General features: G+C 36.5%; 3 protein-coding genes across 9 annotated transcripts in view; 2 read left to right on the top strand and 1 right to left on the bottom strand.

Annotated features, from left to right (window-relative positions):
* Nucleotides 1-1,709, bottom strand: part of LOC106154675 (uncharacterized) — an 82,357-nt gene extending 80,648 nt beyond the window's left edge. For 3 of the 6 annotated variants that reach the window (XM_087009809.1, XM_087009812.1, XM_087009810.1), the window contains exon 1: nucleotides 1,361-1,709. In XM_087009809.1, the coding sequence (XP_086865935.1) occupies nucleotides 1,361-1,474 (114 nt within the window). In that variant the 5' untranslated portion in view covers nucleotides 1,475-1,709. The remainder of the gene's footprint in view (nucleotides 1-1,360) is intronic. The other 3 variants (XM_087009808.1, XM_087009811.1, XM_013529102.2) reach the window with 1 other exon arrangement.
* Nucleotides 1,710-1,982: 273 nt separating this feature from the next.
* On the top strand, nucleotides 1,983-4,207 carry LOC106154671 (uncharacterized). The gene is made up of 2 exons (XM_087009815.1): nucleotides 1,983-1,998; nucleotides 2,380-4,207. Exon 2 carries the CDS (start codon nucleotides 2,504-2,506, stop codon nucleotides 3,365-3,367), a length of 864 nt encoding a protein of 287 aa, XP_086865941.1. The 5' UTR covers nucleotides 1,983-1,998; nucleotides 2,380-2,503; the 3' UTR covers nucleotides 3,368-4,207.
* Nucleotides 4,208-4,937: 730 nt separating this feature from the next.
* LOC106159606 (mitochondrial ornithine transporter 1) lies at nucleotides 4,938-18,647 on the top strand. 2 transcript variants are annotated; one of them, XM_087009814.1, is made up of 8 exons: nucleotides 4,938-5,120; nucleotides 5,666-5,747; nucleotides 14,349-14,448; nucleotides 14,764-14,885; nucleotides 15,606-16,008; nucleotides 16,581-16,753; nucleotides 17,168-17,329; nucleotides 17,715-18,647. In XM_087009814.1, exons 4-8 carry the CDS (start codon nucleotides 14,774-14,776, stop codon nucleotides 17,834-17,836), a joined length of 972 nt encoding a protein of 323 aa, XP_086865940.1. In that variant the 5' UTR covers nucleotides 4,938-5,120; nucleotides 5,666-5,747; nucleotides 14,349-14,448; nucleotides 14,764-14,773; the 3' UTR covers nucleotides 17,837-18,647. The 2 variants fall into 2 exon arrangements, with proteins under 2 accessions (XP_086865940.1, XP_086865939.1); XM_087009813.1 differs by lacking the exon at nucleotides 5,666-5,747 and having other exon boundaries at nucleotides 4,955-5,120.
* Nucleotides 18,648-23,719: the final 5,072 nt, after the last annotated feature.

The following is a 23,719-nucleotide window of genomic DNA, read 5'->3' as shown; positions in this document are numbered from 1 at the left end:
TCTTCAACTATGTTAACTCAGTCAAGAGTGATAATCAATAGGGCATGCTAGTGGGAATCTTTTTTAATCCAAAAATTTAGTTTGCAAAAGAGAAATATATCAAACATAGTGTCACATTCCCCGGCACTTTTTTTAACAATTTCATTTAGAAAATTAATGCAGTTATAATTTCTTTCAAATCACAGCCTATCAGAGATAGAAAAACTTAAATATAGTACTCTGGTCATATACTTTCTCCTTTTGAAACAGGCTTGCAAACTTTACACCTTGGGTGTATTATTCAACAATGCAAAATAAAGAATTCAAAGCAAAGGAGGCAGTTGGGTAGGTACAGTCTCCCCCCCCCCCCCCCCACCCCCACCCATAAATATCATACATACACCTTGTTCTTTTTACACATAAAATGAAATATTCTAACTGTGATACATTGATGCCCCCATTTTACAAATACAAACATCCATGCGGTTCCTATGTCCACTTGAGTAAACAAGACAAACAGTGGGTAATCTCATGTAGCACTGACACAAGCTCATTGAAATAGCTGACATTCCCAAGGCTATTTGATAAACTTATCTAAATGTCATGTACTTTAGTGTGCACAACATCGGAATATGATTTTAAATTGGCTTTTATTTAATCAAAGAATTTATAAAGCTGTTAGCAGTTCATAAAGCAATAAATTGTAAGTGCACAACAGCAGTTTATCACACACATTATTCTGTGTTTTAAACAAATAAAGATATTTGTCGTTTCAAGAAAACCGTTTCATAAAAAAAAGCAATCAGTTTTCTCTTATGTCTAATTCTACTTTTCAAAAATGTTTGAGTATAAACTTATATATGCCTTGTGTTTAACAATTTAGTTATGTTAATCTCAATATTACCATCAGAAATTAAAGTTTACTAGTCTGATCATGTTACATGTGACAATTAATTAAATAAAACACAAATCTGTTGACCTTGGGATTACATTTTATTGGGGTGTGGCAATCTAATTTTCAATTTGAATGGTTAACTAACAAAATTCCACAAACCATTTTAAATAATATTCAGGGCGATCGTCGATAAGAACTTGGAAAATCTTTTCCTGTTATATATGTTGCTCATGCGAAAAAAAATAAACGTTCACTTCAAGTCTCTTCATCTTTAAATGCTATTTCTTATTAGGATGATACGTTTACAACCTAACATTAAAATGACATTTTCCCACGGTCTCGGCAATAAAATTCCATAAAAAGCTGACAACATAACTAACTTGTCAGTTTCGGGCAAAGATTCCATGCACATTCAATCACTTCAGAAAACTTTTCAAAAAGTTCATTGGGAATTCTAAGGAAATTTTAAGCTACAAAGTAACTAACCTCGATCCATCTCTGTGTTTCATGCAATGCCATATCCGTGTAAAACTCCAATTCCTCGTCAATCCTTGATCTAAACGACCAATTCGATTCAACCGGCTCACTTGAATCCGCCATGATGCGAAAGTGCCTTCTCCTCGCGTCTTTGCCAGCGGGAAACCCTTGGGTATTCAAAGTAACGAGAACTTCAACAAGGTTTCAATTATACAAACATACAACAACTTCCCTTGCTCTATTTAATAAGAATGTCATATGGAGTCTTTACAACATCCCCTTAGGTTAGACCTAACTTAAACAGAGCCTACACCGTGTCGGTGTAATGCACTACTAGTGTCCCAGTTGCGGTGAGGGAAATCTCTCAGATCACATGACAGAGATGACCTTTTGTGATTGGTTTGTTTATTTTGACATATGATATTTCTTAAAACGCCAAATTAAAATAGTATCAACAATTGTATCAAAAACTGAAAATGTTTTTTTATATTGTAAAGGAGTAGAACAAAAAACAAACAGCATTTAGTGTAACTGATTAAGATAGCACAAATTGTGGTGGCTTGTCTTGTTAATCAGGTCTATTTTCGCCCCCTATTGACGAACAAGTGCCTCCAAGGTAAACTATCATACCGTTTGGCGTGCAAAAGGTGTGGGAAAATACAGTCGATTTTAAAGAGATGTACCCGTTGTCAAAAAGTGGTCTACTGGTATGTGAACACTTTAAAAGTAAAAGCTTATACTAATTTGGATTTCGACAAAATGGTGCCTCTCTCTATGATTTTATTGAAAGTATATTATATAGAAAAGTTGAGGCCAGTGTCTGATTTTCTGGCTGTGCATTTTATATGACTGTTTGATTGCTTTTGGTTTACTGTAAAAATCTTGATAAATAAATTTAAATTATCAACATATCTACAAGAATTTTTTTTAAATCAGTTGACACAATATACTTACTTACACTTTCCAGTATTATATATTTTACTCCATAATGTAAATATATTTTACCTACTGAGTACACTTCCTTCCAGTTCCCGTGCATGTCAAGTTAAGGACTGGACTTCTCACAAAGACCTGTGCAATAAAAATGTCCCAGAGTCTCCCAGCATCAGACATACCCCAAATGCCAAAAACTTATCAAAATTAAACACTGAAATGGACAGCACATCATTAAAGACAATTCAACATTCAAGTGAAGAAAACAGTGGAGACTTGCATGTATCAAATGTTTATGAAGGAGAAAACTACAAAGACCAAAATATTTCTACAGTGAGATTGAACAATCAGCACCAATGCTATGGGAAAGAAAATGGTCCAAAGAGTGGTGGAAGTCACTCGGAAAGTGTTCAAAGAAGACTAGAACAGAACAAGTGTTTTCAATCAGATAATTTTCCCCAGGTTAGCTCTACAACAGATAAGAAAACAGACTGTCAACATCAGGATGCTAAAGATCACAATCAAACTACAAAATTACCAGAACAATTTGATCATGGTACTCAGAAACAGACAGTAGCTGAAAATGTTGATATGCAACAAACTACATCGAAAGTCTCAGGGGTTATCATGTTTGAATGTAAAGAAAGAGAAGTAACACTCTCAACATCTTCCCGACCTTCCAGTAGCAAATGCATGGATGGTCCTCTAGATACTGACACCAAGCAACTCACATCAACAATTATTGTGAAAGGAAATAAAGAAAAACACAAACTCCCTATTCAAAAACACTGGTCTGGAGAAGATATAATGCAACAAATAGCACATACTGTTCAAATTCCTCTCAGCAAGTTGAAATTGATTTGTCAAGGAAAACTAATGGGACAGGGTAACATTAAGGAATTTATTACAGAAAAGGCAGTATTTCAGGCGCTTGGTGAAAAGGCTGAGAGTGAGGAGGGCTTGGAGAAGCAAGACATTGAAGTGGTTATGAAGCAGATGAATATTGATAGAAACACAGCTATAAAAGCTCTGAGAAAGACAGACAATGTGATTGATGCCATTATTGAACTTGGAAACAGGTGAAAAAATAAACAAAATGTGAAAAACAGCAAAGCAGCTTATTATTATTATTATTATTATTATTATTATTATTATTATTATTATTATTATTAAGATCAGGAGCTCATTGTTGTTTTTTGGGGTGGAGGAGGGTACTGCTGAATAAGTGGCTTCAAAATATGGTGCAATGTTAGGTGTTATGAAATATTCTTCTTTGGATTCCATTATGATAATCTTTTCTGAAAGCTTTCCTTTTGAGGAAAACAGGAGGGGTGGAGGATCCCCCCCCCCCCCCCCCCCCCCCCAATCCATCAATGTGGTTAAATTAAATGTGCTTGTACTTGAAAGTTAGAATTGAAGTTCTTTGGTCAATAGCTGGGGAAAATGAACTTGTACTTTTCTGTTCAATATTTCATCTGCTGGGGGCGTCTTGATAGTCCGAAGGTTCATCAATTGGTCCGAAGGATCATTGGTCCGAAAAGTGGTAACATTTTCATCGATTTTTTAATCAAGGGTTCATTGGTCCGAAGGTTCTATAGTGAATATTTGGAACAATGAACCTTCGGACTATTGAACCTTCGGACTATTGCTACGGCCCCCATCTGCTTACTAACAGACTTGGGGATGGTGTTGTGACATATATGTAGTTTGTTACACCAGGGAATTATATCCGATATAATTCCCTGGTTACACCTACTGTATTACAGTCCCGACTTGTAAAGCTTTTAACTATTTATGCTGTAGGTTAAGGTTTGTAAATGTGTCCGGCCAAAATGTGTATGTTGCCAAAAAAGATGACTCAGATGTGTATTCTTCTGATAATTTAACTATCAAATAAAATTAAACTTTGTTTCTAGTACTTAATACGCTGTAGTAATTTTTTTCAAGAGGACAACAAATACAGTACTAGTAATTATTTGAAGTTTAAAAACCAAATAGAAAAAATGGAGCATTTTGATAAAAAATTTGTCAATACTGGCCATATATACTCAGTATGCTCAAACACCTAACATTTAAATCATCCTCCTGTCACCCCCTTATTTTTTGTACAACCACATAGTCATTACACTCATTCTTTAAGTTCAGTACATTATCTAAATACTGGTACTGTACAGTACTACCGGTAACTACATGTACAATGTACAGTGTATGTTTTAAAATACAACTTTGCCAAACAAACTCTAATTTTGTTGTTTTTTTATTCTTGTTAATCCACCAGCATACCTTCTTTGGCATGACAAATGTAGCCAGTATTTGTCTCTGAAATATTAAACTTTTTTTCCATACATATGTGTTATACATGTAATTGCACTACAGTACACATGCATACAGTACTGTATTTCAGATGGGAAATTATTTTTAAAATGTTATTTAAAAATATCCATGCATATTCAAATGTAAAGATATGGAAAAATATCATTATTTTCCCTTTAATTTAAATTAAAAACAATGAATATCAAATAAATTTGATTGGGAGTGCACTGTCTTAACAAAAAAAAAACGTTGAGTAAACACAATCACGTGCTCAACCGGTTGCTTTACCTCGTTTTCATTGCAAGTTCCTTATCATACCTGAATGTCTAAAGCGAGTTTCTAATTTGGAGAATGTATATAGGTCAACCGGAAGCACGTTCTACAATCGTGACAGTTCTTCTAACTGCTAGACAACATCGAACACAATGTCCCACATCACACGGACCATGAAGAGGTCGGAGGAGAATACTCAGACGATTTAGATTCAACATTTCTACTATATTGGGCTGGAGACTCGAAAATTGTAAGTTCTGTTTCAAAATTGTGTTTAATTCTAGCGTTACACGTAAACTTTTAATGCAGACGATATTTTTCGGCTGAATCAGTGATCAATGAACTTATACTAGTGTACTTAGCAATTTTGAGTGTCGTTTGTTCTTTGGCACTGGTTCGTTTGCACCCCCTCTTTCTTTTGTGCCTGCATTTCATCATGGCTTGGACTGATCCAGTGATTGGACAGGGTGTAATGTTACTACCTTCATCTTTCCAATTTTCCCGCGGATTCGTGTACCGAATAAGAACTTCCACTCTGTATATACATTTTAATCTATTATTATTATAACAAATATGTTATATTTACCACTCATTTTTCAAACATTGGATATGACATTGTTTAGCAAATCTACCCGCTTTGCTTCACGCATTTTAATGTGTATTGTATTGCATCATTCATAATGTTAGGAGTATATTATTGCATCACGCCAACTTTCTCATACCAGTACATGTATGGGGCACCCTACCTATTTCTATTGCTGCCACTATATCCACTGCCTTTGCTTGCTTATCAAGGGAACAGTCTCACAGTCAAGGTAGGGAGAGGAGCAGAGAACGTCTCTATAGGGTGGTGAGGGGCGTGGTATTGACCCAAAAGGTAATTGTACCACCAGCGTTAGCGCTGGCGGTACACATGGTTTCGGTCCCGTCCGGATCGTTCCGCCGGCTCCGCCGGCTCCGCCGGCTCCGCCGGCTCCGCCGGCTCCGTTGGCTCCGCCGGACGGCTACCGTTACCGCTTCTCCTCCTAGACGGTAAGGGCCCCCGTACCCATCTCATGGATTTAGGTCACCTATAATCTCAACTCGTTCCACGTAAAATTTGGGCTTTGTCGGTATTGGGGTCTGGGTGTGGCACTCATTGCAATGCACCCTTGTCTAAAAATGGCAAAATTAAATGCTATTTATCTACCCTACGGAAGGAGTTATGGGAAAAATTTCTATAGACGGCTTTCCAAAAGTCATATGTGTAGATTTCAAATATACCCTTGGATTTGACCTTTGACCTCTACTTCAAGGTCAAATGGGCCAAAATTTTCAAAAAAATGAAATTTTTTACGAAAAAATTTTTTTTTGCCCTGTTATTCAGACACCACACAGACTTAACCAATAATATTATTGGAAAGTGTTACCCTTCAGGTCAACTTTCATCTCCATGAATTTGGGGTCAATCGGTGCATTTTCACGGGAGTAGCGGCCATAAGATACCGAAACTGAAAACCGTCTCTAGTTTGGGAACCGTTAATGCTAGAGACCCATTCTTTTTTGCATTTTGTAGAGCATGTAAAGCCCAACACTGGAGGTGGTCTCGGTTTTTTTGTATTCCATACGGTTTTCGAGTTACGCTGTATCAAAAAGTACATATTGGTTGTAAAAGCAAAATGTGCAGTACGGTAATGGATAATAAATTTTGAACTCTGGAAAAATAAAACATAAGGCTTGGCAAAGCAGACAACTTGTGTTCAAAAATGACATTATTTCATCAAATTTGAACTTCTGAAACTTCAGAGCACCTCCTATTTCAAGAATTTTGACCAAAATGACATTTTCTTTATTTTAATTAATTTTTTCTGTACGAAATTTAAGGCACATTATGGTAACTCCAAAATTATAACATCTGGTCCCTTATATCTCCAAAACTGGCAGAGATAGGTCCATAGTTACTATTGAAGTTGAACAGGAAGTCATATACTGGCAATCTTACTATGACCTTGAAATTGACCTTTGACCTACTTTTCACCATGAACTGAACTTTGCAAATTTTTCTTCCCTTTTATCTCCAAAACTGGCAGAGATAGGTCCATAGTTACTATTGAACTTGAATAGGAAGTCATATACTGGCAATCTAAATGTGACCTTAAAATTGACCTTTGACCTACTTTACACCATGAACTGAATTTTGCAAATTTTGCTTTCCTTTTATCTCCAAAACTGGCAGAGATAGGTCCGTAGTTACTATTGAACTTGAATAGGAAGTCATATACTGGCAATCTATATGTGACATTAAAATTGACCTTTGACCTACTTTTCACCATGAACTGAATTTTGCAAATTTTGCTTTCCTTTTATCTCCAAAACTGGCTGAGATAGGTCCGTAGTTACTATTGAATTGAATAGAAAGTCATATACAGGCAATCTAAATGTGACCTTAAAATTGACCTTTGACCTACTTTTCACCATGAACTGAACTTTGCAAAATTTGCTTCCCTTTTATCTCCAAAACTGGCAGAGATAGGTCCATAGTTACTATTGAACTTGAATAGGAAGTCATATACTGGCAATCTAAATGTGACCTTAAAATTGACCTTTGACCTACTTTTCACCATGAACTGAATTTTGCAAATTTTGCTTTCCTTTTATCTCCAAAACTGGCTGAGATAGGTCCGTAGTTACTATTGAAGTTGAATAGGAAGTCATATACTGGCAATCTAAATGTGACCTTAAAATTGACCTTTGACCTACTTTTCACCATAAACTGAACTTTGCAAATTTTGCTTCCCTTTTATCTCCAAAACTGGCAGAGATAGGTCCATAGTTACTATTGAACTTGAATAGGAAGTCATATACTGGCAATCTAAATGTGACCTTGAAATTGACCTTTGACCTACTTTTCACCATGAACTGAACTTTGTAAATTTTGCGTCCCTTTTATCTCCAAAACTGGCAGAGATAGGTCCATAGTTACTATTGAACTTGAAAAGGAAGTCATATACTGACAATCTAAATGTGACCTTTAAATTGACCTTTGACCTACTTTACACCATGAACTGAATTTTGCAAATTTTGCTTCCCTTTTATCTCCAAAACTGGCTGAGATAGGTCTATAGTTACTATTGAACTTGAAAAGGAAGTCATATACTGGCAATCTAAATGTGACCTTAAAATTGACCTTTGACCTACTTTTCACCATAAACTGAACTTTGCAAATTTTGCTTCCCTTTTATCTCCAAAACTGGCAGAGATAGGTCCATAGTTACTATTGAACTTGAATAGGAAGTCATATACTGGCAATCTAAATGTGACCTTGAAATTGACCTTTGACCTACTTTTCACCATGAACTGAACTTTGCAAACTTTTCTGCCCTTTTATCTCCAAAACTGGCAGAGATAGGTCCATAGTTACTATTGAACTTGAAAAGGAAGTCATATACTGGCAATCTAAATGTGACCTTAAAATTGACCTTTGACCTACTTTACACCATGAACTGAATTTTGCAAATTTTGCTTCCCTTTTATCTCCAAAACTGGCTGAGATAGGTCTATAGTTACTATTGAAGTTGAATAGGAAGTCATATACTGGCAATCTAAATGTGACCTTGAAATTGACCTTTGACCTACTTTTCACCATGAACTGAACTTTGTAAATTTTGCGTCCCTTTTATCTCCAAAACTGGCAGAGATAGGTCCATAGTTACTATTGAACTTGAAAAGGAAGTCATATACTGACAATCTAAATGTGACCTTTAAATTGACCTTTGACCTACTTTACACCATGAACTGAATTTTGCAAATTTTGCTTCCCTTTTATCTCCAAAACTGGCTGAGATAGGTCCATAGTTACTATTGAAGTTGAATAGGAAGTCATATACTGGCAATCTTACTATGACCTTGAAATTGACCTTTGACCTACTTTTCACCATGAACTGAACTTTGCAAATTTTTCTTCCCTTTTATCTCCAAAACTGGCAGAGATAGGTCCATAGTTACTATTGAACTTGAATAGGAAGTCATATACTGGCAATCTAAATGTGACCTTAAAATTGACCTTTGACCTACTTTACACCATGAACTGAATTTTGCAAATTTTGCTTTCCTTTTATCTCCAAAACTGGCAGAGATAGGTCCGTAGTTACTATTGAACTTGAATAGGAAGTCATATACTGGCAATCTATATGTGACATTAAAATTGACCTTTGACCTACTTTTCACCATGAACTGAATTTTGCAAATTTTGCTTTCCTTTTATCTCCAAAACTGGCTGAGATAGGTCCGTAGTTACTATTGAATTGAATAGAAAGTCATATACAGGCAATCTAAATGTGACCTTAAAATTGACCTTTGACCTACTTTTCACCATGAACTGAACTTTGCAAAATTTGCTTCCCTTTTATCTCCAAAACTGGCAGAGATAGGTCCATAGTTACTATTGAACTTGAATAGGAAGTCATATACTGGCAATCTAAATGTGACCTTAAAATTGACCTTTGACCTACTTTTCACCATGAACTGAATTTTGCAAATTTTGCTTTCCTTTTATCTCCAAAACTGGCTGAGATAGGTCCGTAGTTACTATTGAAGTTGAATAGGAAGTCATATACTGGCAATCTAAATGTGACCTTAAAATTGACCTTTGACCTACTTTTCACCATAAACTGAACTTTGCAAATTTTGCTTCCCTTTTATCTCCAAAACTGGCAGAGATAGGTCCATAGTTACTATTGAACTTGAATAGGAAGTCATATACTGGCAATCTAAATGTGACCTTGAAATTGACCTTTGACCTACTTTTCACCATGAACTGAACTTTGTAAATTTTGCGTCCCTTTTATCTCCAAAACTGGCAGAGATAGGTCCATAGTTACTATTGAACTTGAAAAGGAAGTCATATACTGGCAATCTAAATGTGACCTTAAAATTGACCTTTGACCTACTTTACACCATGAACTGAATTTTGCAAATTTTGCTTCCCTTTTATCTCCAAAACTGGCTGAGATAGGTCTATAGTTACTATTGAAGTTGAATAGGAAGTCATATACTGGCAATCTAAATGTGACCTTGAAATTGACCTTTGACCTACTTTTCACCATGAACTGAACTTTGTAAATTTTGCATCCCTTTTATCTCCAAAACTGGCAGAGATAGGTCCATAGTTACTATTGAACTTGAAAAGGAAGTCATATACTGACAATCTAAATGTGACCTTTAAATTGACCTTTGACCTACTTTACACCATGAACTGAATTTTGCAAATTTTGCTTCCCTTTTATCTCCAAAACTGGCTGAGATAGGTCTATAGTTACTATTGAACTTGAAAAGGAAGTCATATACTGGCAATCTAAATGTGACCTTAAAATTGACCTTTGACCTACTTTACACCATGAACTGAATTTTGCAAATTTTGCTTTCTTTTTATCTCCAAAACTGGCTGAGATAGGTCCGTAGTTACTATTGAACTTGAATAGGAAGTCATATACTGGCATTATAAATGTGACATTAAAATTGACCTTTGTCCTACTTTTCACCATAAACTGAACTTTGCAAATTTTGCTTCCCTTTTATCTCCAAAACTGGCAGAGATAGGTCCATAGTTACTATTGAACTTGAATAGAAAGTCATATACTGGCAATTTAAATGTGACCTTGAAATTGACCTTTGACCTACTTTTCACCATGAACTGAATTTTGCAAATTTTGCTTCCCTTTTATCTCCAAAACTGGCTGAGATAGGTCCATAGTTACTATTGAACTTGAAAAGGAAGTCATATACTGACAATCTAAATGTGACCTTTAAATTGACCTTTGACCTACTTTACACCATGAACTGAATTTTGCAAATTTTGCTTCCCTTTTATCTCCAAAACTGGCTGAGATAGGTCCATAGTTACTATTGAAGTTGAATAGGAAGTCATATACTGGCAATCTTACTATGACCTTGAAATTGACCTTTGACCTACTTTTCACCATGAACTGAACTTTGCAAATTTTTCTTCCCTTTTATCTCCAAAACTGGCTGAGATAGGTCCGTAGTTACTATTGAATTGAATAGAAAGTCATATACAGGCAATCTAAATGTGACCTTAAAATTGACCTTTGACCTACTTTTCACCATGAACTGAACTTTGCAAAATTTGCTTCCCTTTTATCTCCAAAACTGGCAGAGATAGGTCCATAGTTACTATTGAACTTGAATAGGAAGTCATATACTGGCAATCTAAATGTGACCTTAAAATTGACCTTTGACCTACTTTTCACCATGAACTGAATTTTGCAAATTTTGCTTTCCTTTTATCTCCAAAACTGGCTGAGATAGGTCCGTAGTTACTATTGAAGTTGAATAGGAAGTCATATACTGGCAATCTAAATGTGACCTTAAAATTGACCTTTGACCTACTTTTCACCATAAACTGAACTTTGCAAATTTTGCTTCCCTTTTATCTCCAAAACTGGCAGAGATAGGTCCATAGTTACTATTGAACTTGAATAGGAAGTCATATACTGGCAATCTAAATGTGACCTTGAAATTGACCTTTGACCTACTTTTCACCATGAACTGAACTTTGTAAATTTTGCGTCCCTTTTATCTCCAAAACTGGCAGAGATAGGTCCATAGTTACTATTGAACTTGAAAAGGAAGTCATATACTGGCAATCTAAATGTGACCTTAAAATTGACCTTTGACCTACTTTACACCATGAACTGAATTTTGCAAATTTTGCTTCCCTTTTATCTCCAAAACTGGCTGAGATAGGTCTATAGTTACTATTGAAGTTGAATAGGAAGTCATATACTGGCAATCTAAATGTGACCTTGAAATTGACCTTTGACCTACTTTTCACCATGAACTGAACTTTGTAAATTTTGCATCCCTTTTATCTCCAAAACTGGCAGAGATAGGTCCATAGTTACAATTGAACTTGAAAAGGAAGTCATATACTGACAATCTAAATGTGACCTTTAAATTGACCTTTGACCTACTTTACACCATGAACTGAATTTTGCAAATTTTGCTTCCCTTTTATCTCCAAAACTGGCTGAGATAGGTCTATAGTTACTATTGAACTTGAAAAGGAAGTCATATACTGGCAATCTAAATGTGACCTTAAAATTGACCTTTGACCTACTTTACACCATGAACTGAATTTTGCAAATTTTGCTTTCTTTTTATCTCCAAAACTGGCTGAGATAGGTCCGTAGTTACTATTGAACTTGAATAGGAAGTCATATACTGGCATTATAAATGTGACATTAAAATTGACCTTTGTCCTACTTTTCACCATAAACTGAACTTTGCAAATTTTGCTTCCCTTTTATCTCCAAAACTGGCAGAGATAGGTCCATAGTTACTATTGAACTTGAATAGAAAGTCATATACTGGCAATTTAAATGTGACCTTGAAATTGACCTTTGACCTACTTTTCACCATGAACTGAATTTTGCAAATTTTGCTTCCCTTTTATCTCCAAAACTGGCTGAGATAGGTCCATAGTTACTATTGAAGTTGAATAGGAAGTCCTATACTGGCAATCTAAATGTGACCTTGAAATTGACCTTTGACCTACTTTTTATCATGAACAGAACTCTGCTAATTTCTTTCTCTTTTAACTTCAAACTTGACAGAGATAGGTCCATAGTTACTCTTGAACTTGAATAGGAAGTCATATACTGGCAATTTACTGTGACCTTGAAATTGACCCTTGATCTACCTTACGAAGAACTTAAATTTGATTGTACCATATATATTTTTTGCAATAGTTAAAAAATTCTTGTTGATTGCATTTTTACAGCTTGTCAAGCACAAAACTGGTGGCTGTGTCCCTTATTTTGTGTATGTGGGGGTCTATACGAATGCGTTTGCTCCAGCTGGTGGTACAATATTTGGAGGCGGTATCGCCTCTCTGATCCTCTAGTATAGATAGGCTTTTGGTAATGATTTTATAAACTAGAATATTTATTATTATTATTATTATTATTATTATTATTATTATTTATGCAGCCAAATGCTCATTAGCTCATAGATGCTCAGTTTATGCTATACAGAGGAAGGAAGAGATTTTTTTTCTTGATACTCAGTGATACTCAGCAGAGATGGTGGCAATCATACTTGTGTGCTAGCACACTATTATTGGTATTTAAAATGCACAGCGAGTCTGAAAAATGTAAAAAGAGCAGCAGTCTGTTCTAGAAATGTAGTGCATGAATTGTTATATAAAGATGCCACTTCATTTGTTCAGCTGGATACTTCAAGCTCTCATAAATTGATTCTTGACACTTTTAATCCAGGTTAACAGAAATCCTCATCCACGTTAATTCCAATCATGAGCAGATTTGTTATTTATCCTAATAAATGGCCTTAGTGTGAACTAGGTCACATACGTTTTTATTATCAGAAAGGCCAAACCTGCAATAATATTCAACAAGCAAACTTGCACTTTTATGCTACATTACAATTATGATATCCATATGTTGCATTTGTGCTATGAAGAGAACCATACCATATAAGATGCCACGTAAACATTGCATGTCAATATATACTTTAAGTTATTGTTTCGTAGGTCTCAGTTTAAAACATTAACTGAACTTGCGTGATGGGAAGAAATTCAGACGCATGTGTGTTGGGGTCATCTGGTATATTTTCCATTAAGGGCATATTTTCAGATTGCTCATTTCTTCTGAAGACAAGCAGACTTACTAAATCATTAGCATAGGTTGTGATCTTACTGTGACATCCATTCATTTGAGCTCTGATGAAACACCATTGACTTTTTATACCTATATCCAAGAAAAGGAAACTTTTATCAGTCATGTGACTGAATGTATATTTGGCTTGTAGTGCTTATTTAGAGATAAAAAAAAATTAGATTCACAATCTGTGCAGTCTTGTCTCTGATTTGATATACAAATATACCTTAAGGCTAACATTACTGCATCTCTGACTCATCATTTTAGTAGGGAACTAGTCTAGACTAGTCTGATATATAGCACATTCAAGAAGTAAGTAAATAGATGCCAAATTTTATAATCATATGCTCACAGTTGCTTGTCACAGCACATTTTTAAAATTGTTTTGAATATTATTTTGACTCAGATTTGAATAACTTAAACTAGGATTAAACCTGATGGAGAGTTAAGCAGCTATTTAAATGGGAGACCAGGGGCTATTTTAAATATGGCTGTGGGTAGGTTGTGTTTGTATGGAACAGAGTAGTGATGAGATGTTAGGTACCTTAACCTTGTGTAGAATTTACTTTAATTTGATCAATCATGTACTTTGTATGTGATGGACATAATATTTTAGTGTTCTGATAATATATGTGACTTTTTTGAGTGATGTACATAATGAAGTACAATGTATTCCAGCATCTTTGTTCTCCAGGCTGCTGTGGCAATTTTTTTTTCTGTCTGCTCATATAATCCCGGCTGAATGCCATCATGATTATTGCATTCACAACAATATATCTACTTGTTGATCCTGTTCATTTCAGGCATATGACTCCCACCTAGATGACGAAGTGACACGTGAACACCAATGCGTAGTTAAGTCCATTTGCCACATTAAAAAACTGTGGGTTGTACTATTTGAAGGTGAGTAAGGACTTTTTCCTCTATATTTTACACTTACATAAGCATTTAATGTTGACTAAGACATGACAAAAACATCATCTTCATGATAAAATGTCATGACTGCAAGATGTTGGTGTACTCGCACTGTACAAGAGATTTTTTTTTTTGTTTAAAGGTATTCTATCCAGGATTTTTCCGCCAAATTGAATTTTTTCGAAAAAAAAAAGAGCAATTTTTTTCTGCTCTTGAAACATATAAGTCCACTCAAATAATATATTTTCTAGTAAGTAAGTGCTAAAATGAAGTTTATTTTTCTCTTCATGTTGAATGCAACAGAGGTAGGAAGATGTCTCAGGTAGCTGTGGAGCCCAGAGAGTTGATAACCCCTGCACTGAACCAGAAGGAAAAGCTGCCACATTATGTGGATGCTGCCATAGATTTTATTGGAGGGACTGCAGGTGGGCTATCAGAGATAATACTGGGATACTTTCTTATGATACAGGCTAAGTGTTGACCTAATAGGTACCCTTCTTTGACTGTGTTCCCATAACCTTATCATACTAGCAGGATCAATCTATTTCAGTGAGGATTCTCACTAAGGTGCAATTAGCTTAATTGTCTGGCACACACCCCCTCATAAAGCAACATGTACAACATAAAAGACCACAAAGTTTTTCCGACTTTACCCAATTAATTTAAGTTACGAGGGGGAGTGCCAGACATTTAAGTTGCTTAAACTGAATGCAATTTAGCCAGAGTCCCTAAGGAGTTAGATTGATCCAGTTAGTGAATTAGGGTTATGGAAATGGCCCCTTTCTCACAAGCTTGATTCTTCTGCACTGAAAATGTATGAACCTATAAAAAAGGCTATCTTTTTGATTTGATGATGAATAAGGTGCTGGAATGATTGGATTAAACTGAAAGCAAGATCTGGAACCCTTCGTGTGCACGTGTAACTGAGAATTATGGTACATGAATGTGGTTTTAACTTCTTTGTTAAACTTTTATTCATCAGTATTTTAAGAATAATGGCATATTAATGTATTTTCAACCACTTTATTTGATTATTAAACAGTATTATTCCGTCCTGTTTTGACAGAATTTCCATTAGGAGAAAGTGTTTGTGATATGTTTTCTTTTTAAAAACAAGATCTCTTAGTTGTAACACACTTTTTCAGGTGGGATAGCCAATGTGTACGTAGGCCAACCTCTGGATACAGTAAAAGTTAAACTGCAGACATTTCCAACCTACTATAAGAATGCCTGGCACTGTTTTAAACAGACTTATACCAAGGAAGGCATTGCCCGTGGCCTGTACGCAGGTACTGGACCAGCACTTATGGCTAATATTGCAGAAAATGCTGTGCTTTTTGCAGCCTATGGACAGTGTCAAAAACTGGTAGCATTTGGCGTTGGAAAAAGTGGAAAAGTTGATGATCTAAATGTTGTTGAGAATGCCTTGTCTGGAAGCTGCGCTGCTGTATTTTCCTCTATTGTTCTCTGCCCTACTGAACTGGTGAAGTGCCGTCTCCAAGCCATGAGGGAAATGGCTGTCACTGGTCTGTCTGAAAAGCAGAGAATGTATGTTGAGATTTTATTTTCTCTCTGCATCATTTGCAGTCATGAAATTTACATGTAGTATATGAGAAAAAAAAACACAACATTTCTCTTTATTGCAATTTCAGCACATTGCTACTTATATAAAAGTTTATGTAGTTCTGAGTTATGTAAGATAAGTTCATCTTGAGATCTCAAAGAACATTTTTTATCACGAGGGGAAATGTTATCAGTGTAAGTTTATACACAGAATCTGATGACATTTGGCAACAGATTGATCTTTCAGTAAGGGATATTTTTATTTTATGGATGTTATGTTTATATGTATATTCACAGACACTTTATATGTCTGTTTATATTATGAGCGCTGTGTTTGTCTATGCCATTGCTGGCATATCTCTCCTCAGTTCCAAACCATTTTTTTTAACTTGAAATTTTCATATTTTAGCATGTTGTGATTTTTTTTCGGGATCTCAGCATGCTGAGAAAAAGAGTCCCTCTTTGGGATTATTTTTTCAGCATATTGGGATTACTTTTTTCATGTTTAGTTGAACCCAATGAGCTACTTCTGATAAAAAATGTTTTATTTGTGACAGAGGACCTTACCAACTCACCAGGCAGATTCTTCAAGAGGAGGGTTACAGGGGGCTATTTAAGGGATTGTCTGCCACATTTGCCAGGGAAGTACCAGGGTATTTTTTCTTTTTTGGAGGTTATGAAATCACGAAAGCATTCCTCACTCCCCCAGGAAAGACTAAGGATGATGTAGGTAAGATGGCATAAAGCACTGCTTTAATATAACTTATATCTTCTATTACACATCATTTAAATTGGGTCATCGAAATGAGGACAGCTGCCCATTATCTGATGATCCACTTATGTTTCTGTCGTATATGTGCTCATGTATTTTATTACATACTCTAGTCACGGGCTGGTGAAAAATTGAATGCTTAAGACAATTTGGCAATTTTTTTTTTAAATTTCAAAGCTTATATAAAAAAAGTAGAACTTGGAAAATTGAATGTCAGCATCTTCCAAAATAACAAAAAAAAGTTGCAACGTTGCTGTAATCTGTTGGGTTAATAACTTTAAGCCAGAGGTTTTCATTGAGTATTATCAGACCCCACTTGCCTGGATATGAGTTCATATTCTGTGTTGATTATATCCTTTTTTTCCCCCCAAGGGCCCCTTGGTACAGTTCTAGCGGGGGGCGTCGGAGGAGTGTCTTTGTGGATTGCAGTATTTCCTACAGATGTGGTGAAATCTAGAATCCAGGTTCAGTGCGTTGGGAAAGGGGCGACTCCTCCCTTTTTTGGTACACTGATTAAGATATTTAAAGAAGAAGGTAAATACATATTTTCCAAGGAATTAATTTTTAATGAATGAACATGCAGTTTCCACTAGTATTTTATAATAGATTTTAAAGAATAGGTGTATATGTTTAAATTCAAAGGAGAATGAGAACAAATATTTGATCAAGCCACATATTGGCTGCATTGATATGTACTATTCAAAATTATTTTGTACATAAAATGGTTTTGAAAAAGTTGCAGTATATTTGACATAATGATTAAAGTAATTTTACTGCGAACATGCACATTCATTATTTAATAATACTTGACTATACAAGCAGAATAACCAATAAAATATATGAAATTGACATCCAACAACAAACAACAGTATCGATAAATTCTTGTCTGCTAATAATTATTTACGCTAATGTGTTTCAGGTATAGGTGCCCTATATAGGGGTCTTGGGCCAAATCTGTTAAGAACATTTCCTTCAACTGGTGCTCTATTCTTGGCATATGAAGTGACAAAAAGGAACCTGACCAACTTGGCGTCTTCCTAGCACACTGTTCACTGCTTTGGAACGAAGACTCAGCTGAAGATACCATGTGGCAGCTTTTCATTTTATGTTCATGTCACGTCATACCTCCATATTTATTCATACACATGAGCAGACTGATTTCCTGATATGTATCAATATGATTGTCAAGAACATGAAGCACATTTTGAAATATATCAGCATTAATTTTGTAAGCTGATGAATTAATAGGAAACAGGACAAGCTCAATACAAGTCAACAATGGGACCACGTAATATGAAAATGGTGAAGCATAGACTCAGAACTTTGCTTATTTTAGAGAAAAGAAAGCTGAATTTTTTAGACTTGTGAAGATTCTTTTGTCTATAGCTATTTATATTAGTTTGATCTTACCATCCAATATTTCATCTGCTTGCAGTCAGATTTCATCAGGGAATGAGGTTGTGACAGGTATGACAAGCAGATGAAATATTGGATGGTAAGATCAAACTAATATAAATAGCTATAGACAAAAGAATCTTCACAAGTCTATTATAATAACATAGCTAATGAAACTGTTCTACGCTGAATTTTTTATTTTTAAATATGCTCATGCAGGAAAGGCTCTATGGGTGCTGCACAGTTATGAAAAATGCACAATTTAAAAGTGACAAAAGGACTAGTCCCCTGCACATCAGATGATTGGAGTTGTATACACTGTGACTGAAATAAATCTGAAAAGGATGAAGGACCATACGTACTTTTTTGCCAATGTTCCTGTAGTTTGCAGTCGTAAATGATAACGTTTATAATAATAATAGTGACAATAAACGATCTACACTATGGAGAAGCAGCAGCTTTGTCTGGAGAATTCTTTTTCCCTGCAAAAACCGTGTTCTTTTGAAGGTGGAACTAACCTGTTGACTAAGCAATTAATGGTTGGGATTTTCCTCCCTTTAAAACTTTGACTCTTGTCTCCTCAATGCCAATTCCTTTGGACTGTAAAAGGCCATCAAAATTATTGCCAGTCTTTCAAACGAATGGAAAGTATTAAACACGTATACTTCAACAAATTAAGTTAAAAGTGAAACTCCATTTTATCATATCAAAAATAGTGCAAATATATGTGAAGGCCTCAGATCGCTGCCGTTCTCAGACTGTTGTAAGAAAATTGGTCTCTACAATGTACTTTACAATAATCTTTAAACCTTACTGTCTTAATATTTTCTTTATCATAGAATATGACAATTTTAAGTTAACACACAATCAAGATGTGGCGTTAATTAATCCAGTTTTAACATAACAACAACCATAGCAAAGATGGAATTAAAATAAGTTCTGGTATTGCTAGGAGTCCGTAAAATTCAGCCCCGTCAGTCTGAGGACAGCAAAAAAGAGCCTCTTGACCTATTTAAGTTAGTTAAATCACTTGGTCAATTTCTCTTTATTTATAATATTGGTGACGTGGGTAAGCTTCGCATCCGAGGCCTGTCATTCCTAAAAAAAAAAGCCCCCCCCCCTTCAAATAATCCTGGATCTGCCCCTGTATAAGTGGTATATTCATCTGTCCCAAAATCAATTGACTAGAAAGTAATCGTATCGGCATCTTTGTCTCAATAAGTGTCGATAATGTATCAATATTGGCGTAAATGGCTAGCCTAGCATACGTGGTTAGAGTTCAATGCCATTTTTCAATAAGCAGTTTAAAAGTAAAAACCAGAAAAACTAATTATGTATTTTTCTCTTTCATACGAAGATGGGTAGAATATTGCTTACTTTTAAATGATTTCTTCCTTTTCAAAACGGAAAAGGAAAACGGTGAATATTAATTGTTATAAATTTTGGAAAAAAAATGAAAACTTTTCTCCCACCGAGATAGCATTTTCGATGAGAGGGCAGTATGGCATGCATGGCGCCATATCGGGTCAGCAATTGACTCAATCCAAGTTTCATCTGAAGTTTCATCTCAAGTTTTACCTGAAAAAAAAAAGAGTTTAATGAGCTTCCCCTCGTCACCACCATTTTAAGGACTTTTAAGTGAAGAGAAAGGAAGTATTATTGACGTTGCAGATTTGATGATAATGACCTGCAAAAAGTTGATGTCAAATTGATCACTTATTGTAAACATTACCGTTTTTTATGCAAAAGTTTCATATCAAAATACCATATATAATATATATACAATATATATATATAAGAAATAAATCTACTTTAAAAGACGTAAGATCTTCATATATGCATCACTGTGACAACTTTTTTATTCATGATGCAAAAGGTAATTTGCGTGGACCCACGGGAGCCCGCATTCGTTCGTGTGGCTTCCCGATTCCAGGGCCAGGTCGTCGTCGATGTTGTGATGGACTGACATGCGTCATCTGGGATTCGAACCCGTGACTCTACGTCACCATGTTTGATGACGGCTTTGCATTTGTTTTTTGCAGCCAGCCACGCTACCGACTGCGCCGTGACTGACCCGCCCACCTTCCGTACCTACGAGTTTCCTCTTATAGTAATCAAAGGCAATTTTTGAAAATGATTTCTGGCAAAAAAAAGTTGGTGTTGCATTCTCGATCTCGAACCCGCGTACAACTGTCTACCTGCGTCCAAGACGGCGGAGGTACCACGGAGCCAGACTTACTTGGCTACGGAGTAAGTGATCAAATGGAAATGTTTACCTTCTCACGGAGAAGGCCAGTTTGGATGTCTACACGAAGATATCTGCAATTACGATCGACAGTCGGGGTGCCGCATTTCTTCCCGAGCCACGCCAGGTCCCGAACATGGTCTACCCATGAACATTGAAGTTCATCATGTCCACTAAACCTTGTTTAACAACCAGGATCGAAGCGTTCCTACATTGATGGCTTTCTTTTTACCGTCAGTCAGCGAGAAATTCTTTTGGGCGGTTTTAGTTTAAGCAAGCTCCTATGAAGAGGAAAGCGTTAAAAAACGTTCAAATGTATAAAAAAAAAATGGCGCGCTTTCCATTCTAGCATGTGCAATTGTGACGATGCAAATTCTGAGAAAAAAAACATATTTGCCAAATAATTCCGCCTAGAAGATGCCATCTTTTGCTGCTGATAGCCGTTCACGGGTGATGTGACGTGGTGCGATACCGGGAAAGTTACTAAATCACTTTAACTTCGGTCGCTTTTATTGATAAGCCTGCCTACAATGTTCCTAGCTATATGAATTCAAGTGCTTTTATTTTGATTTTGATTTACACTGAGGTTACGTTTGACTTCACCTATGGCGTTATAGAGCACGAAGAGATCCAGAGCGGTTCACACCTTGACGGTTTGAGTTTTGAGCATTGTTTGCCACTTGAAATGTCGACTGTGGAATTGCCCCGGGTACTGTATGACCATACGAACAGTCTTCATAAGCAGGGGTCCAAGAGGGAAAGGGCATACAAAAGAATGTATCAATGAGTGAAGCAATAGCGGCAACGCGAATTTTGAAAAAAAAATGTAAACTTTTCTTGCAGATTATCCCACAGAGAAGATAGCACTTTTCGATGAAAGGGCAGTATGACATGCATGGCGCCGTATCGGGTCAGCAATTGACTCAATCCAAGTTTGATCTGTCACGGACCTGAAAAAAAAAAAGAGTTTAATGAGCTTCCCCTCGTCAGCACCATTTTAAGGACTTTTAAGTGAAGAGAAAGGAAGTTTCATTGACGGTGCAGACTTGATGATAATGACCTGCAAAAAGTTGATGTCAAATTGATCACTTATTGTAAACAATACCGTTTTTTTATGCAAAAGTTTCATATCAAATCACCGTATATATCTTAAAGAAATAAATCTACTTTGAAAGATGTAATATTTTCATAGATGCATCACTGTGAAAGGTTTTTTATTAATGATGCAAAAAAGGTAATTTGCGTGGACCCACGAGAGCCCGCATTCGTTCGTGTGGCTTCCCGAATCCACGGCCAGGTCGACATCGATGCTGTGATGGACTGACATGCGTCATCTGGGATTCGAACCCGTGACTCTACGTCACCATGTTTGATGACGGCTTTGCATTTGTATTTTGCAGCCAGCCACGCTACCGACTGCGCCGTGACTGACCCGCCCACCCTCCGTACCTACGAGTTTCCTCTTATAGTAATCAAAGGCAATTTTTGAAAATGATATCTGGCAAAAAAAAGTTGGAGTTGCATTCGCGAACTCGAACTCGCGTACAACTGTCTACCTGCGTCCAAGACGGCGGAGGTACCACGGAGCCAGACTTACTCGGCTACGGAACGAGTGATCAAATGAAAATCTTTATCTTCTCACGAAGAAGGCCAGTTTGGATATCTTTACGAAGATACCTGCAATTACGATCGACAGTCGGGGTGCCGCATTTCTTCCCGACGGACGCCAGGTCCCGAACATGGTCTACCCATGAACATTGAAGTTCATCATGTCCACTAAACCTTGTTTAACAACCTGGATCGAAGCGTTCCTACATTGATGGCTTTCTTTTTACTGTCAGTCAGCGAGAAATTCTTTGGGTTGGTTTTTGTTTAAGCAAGCCCCTATGAAGAGGAAAGCGTTAAGAAACATTCAAATATGTAAAAGAAAATTGGTGCGCTTTCCATTCTAGCATGCACAATTGTGACGATGCAAATTCTGAGAAAAAAAACATATTTGGCAAATAATTCCGCCAAGAAGATGCCATCTTTTTCTGCTGATAGCGGTTTACGGGTGATGTGACGTGGTGCGATACCGGGAAAGTTACTGAATCATTTTAACTTCGGTCGCTTTTATTGATAAGCCTGCCTACAGTGTTCCTAGCTATATGAATTCAAGTGCTTTTATTTTCATTTTGATTTACACTGAGGTTACGTTTGACTTCACCTATGGCGTTACAGAGCACGAAAGAGATCCAGAACGGTTCACACCTTGACGGTTTGAGTTTTGAGCATTGTTTGCCATTTGAAATGTCGACTGTGGAATTGCCCCGGGTACTGTATGACCATACGAACAGTCTTCATAAGCAGGGGTCCAAGAGGGAAAGGGCATACAAAAGAATGTATGAATAGGTAAAGCAATAGCGGCAACGCGAATTTTGAAAAAATGAAAACTTTTCTTGCAGATTTACCACCGAGAAGATAGCACTTTTTGATGAAAGGGCAGTATGACATGCACGGCGCCATATCGAGTCAGCAATTGACTCAATCCAAGTTTGATCCGTCATGTACCTGAAAAAAAAAAAGAGTTCAAAGTTCAATGAGCTTCCCCTCGTCAGCACCATTTTAAGGACTTTTAAGTGAAGAGAAAGGAAGTGTCATTGACGGTGCAGACTTGATGATAATGACCTGCAAAAAGTTGATGTCAAATTGATCACTTATTGTAAACAATACCGTTTTTTTATGCAAAAGGTTCATATCAAATCGCCGTATATATCGTTAAGAAATAAATCTACTAAAAAAAGATGTAAGATCTTCATAGATGCATCTCTGTAACAACAACTATTTTATTAATGATGCAAAAGGTAATTTGCGCGGACCCACGATAGCCTGCATTCGTTCCTGTGGCTTTCCGGTCCCATGGCCAGTTCGACGTCGATGTTGTGGTGGACTGATGTGCGTCATCCGGGATTCGAACCCGTGACTCTACGTCACCATGTTTGATGACGGCTTTGCATTTGTTTTTTTGCAGCCAGCCACGCTACCGACTGCGCCGTGACTGACCCGCCCACCCTCCGTACCTACGAGTTTCCTCTTATAGTAATCAAAGGCAATTTTTGAAAATGGTTTCTGGCAAAAAAAGTTAGAATTGCATTCTTGAACTCGAACCCGCGTACAACTGTCTACCTGCGTCCAAGACGGCGGAGGTACCACGGAGCCAGACTAACTTGGCTACGAAACGAGGGATCAAATGGAAATCTTTACCTTCTCACGGAGAAGGCCAGTTTGGATATCTTCACGAAGAT

The sequence above is a fragment of the Lingula anatina genome, chromosome 3 (assembly GCF_051362555.1).
Source record: "Lingula anatina isolate TDL-2025a chromosome 3, LinAna3.0, whole genome shotgun sequence".
NCBI classification, from domain to species: Eukaryota; Metazoa; Brachiopoda; class Lingulata; order Lingulida; family Lingulidae; genus Lingula; species Lingula anatina.
The sequence above is the reverse complement of the archived record's forward strand: the minus strand, read 5'-3'. Positions and strand labels throughout refer to the sequence as shown.

Bases quoted from the DNA above. Each gene is read 5' to 3' on its own strand.
- LOC106159606 (XM_087009814.1), top strand. From the start codon at position 14,774: ATGTCTCAGGTAGCTGTGGAGCCCAGAGAGTTGATAACCCCTGCACTG. The intron at 14,886-15,605 runs GTGGGCTATCAG...ACACTTTTTCAG, and splicing joins TTTTATTGGAGGGACTGCAG to GTGGGATAGCCAATGTGTAC. The intron at 17,330-17,714 runs GTAAATACATAT...AATGTGTTTCAG, and splicing joins TAAGATATTTAAAGAAGAAG to GTATAGGTGCCCTATATAGG.
- LOC106154671 (XM_087009815.1), top strand. From the start codon at position 2,504: ATGGACAGCACATCATTAAAGACAATTCAACATTCAAGTGAAGAAAAC.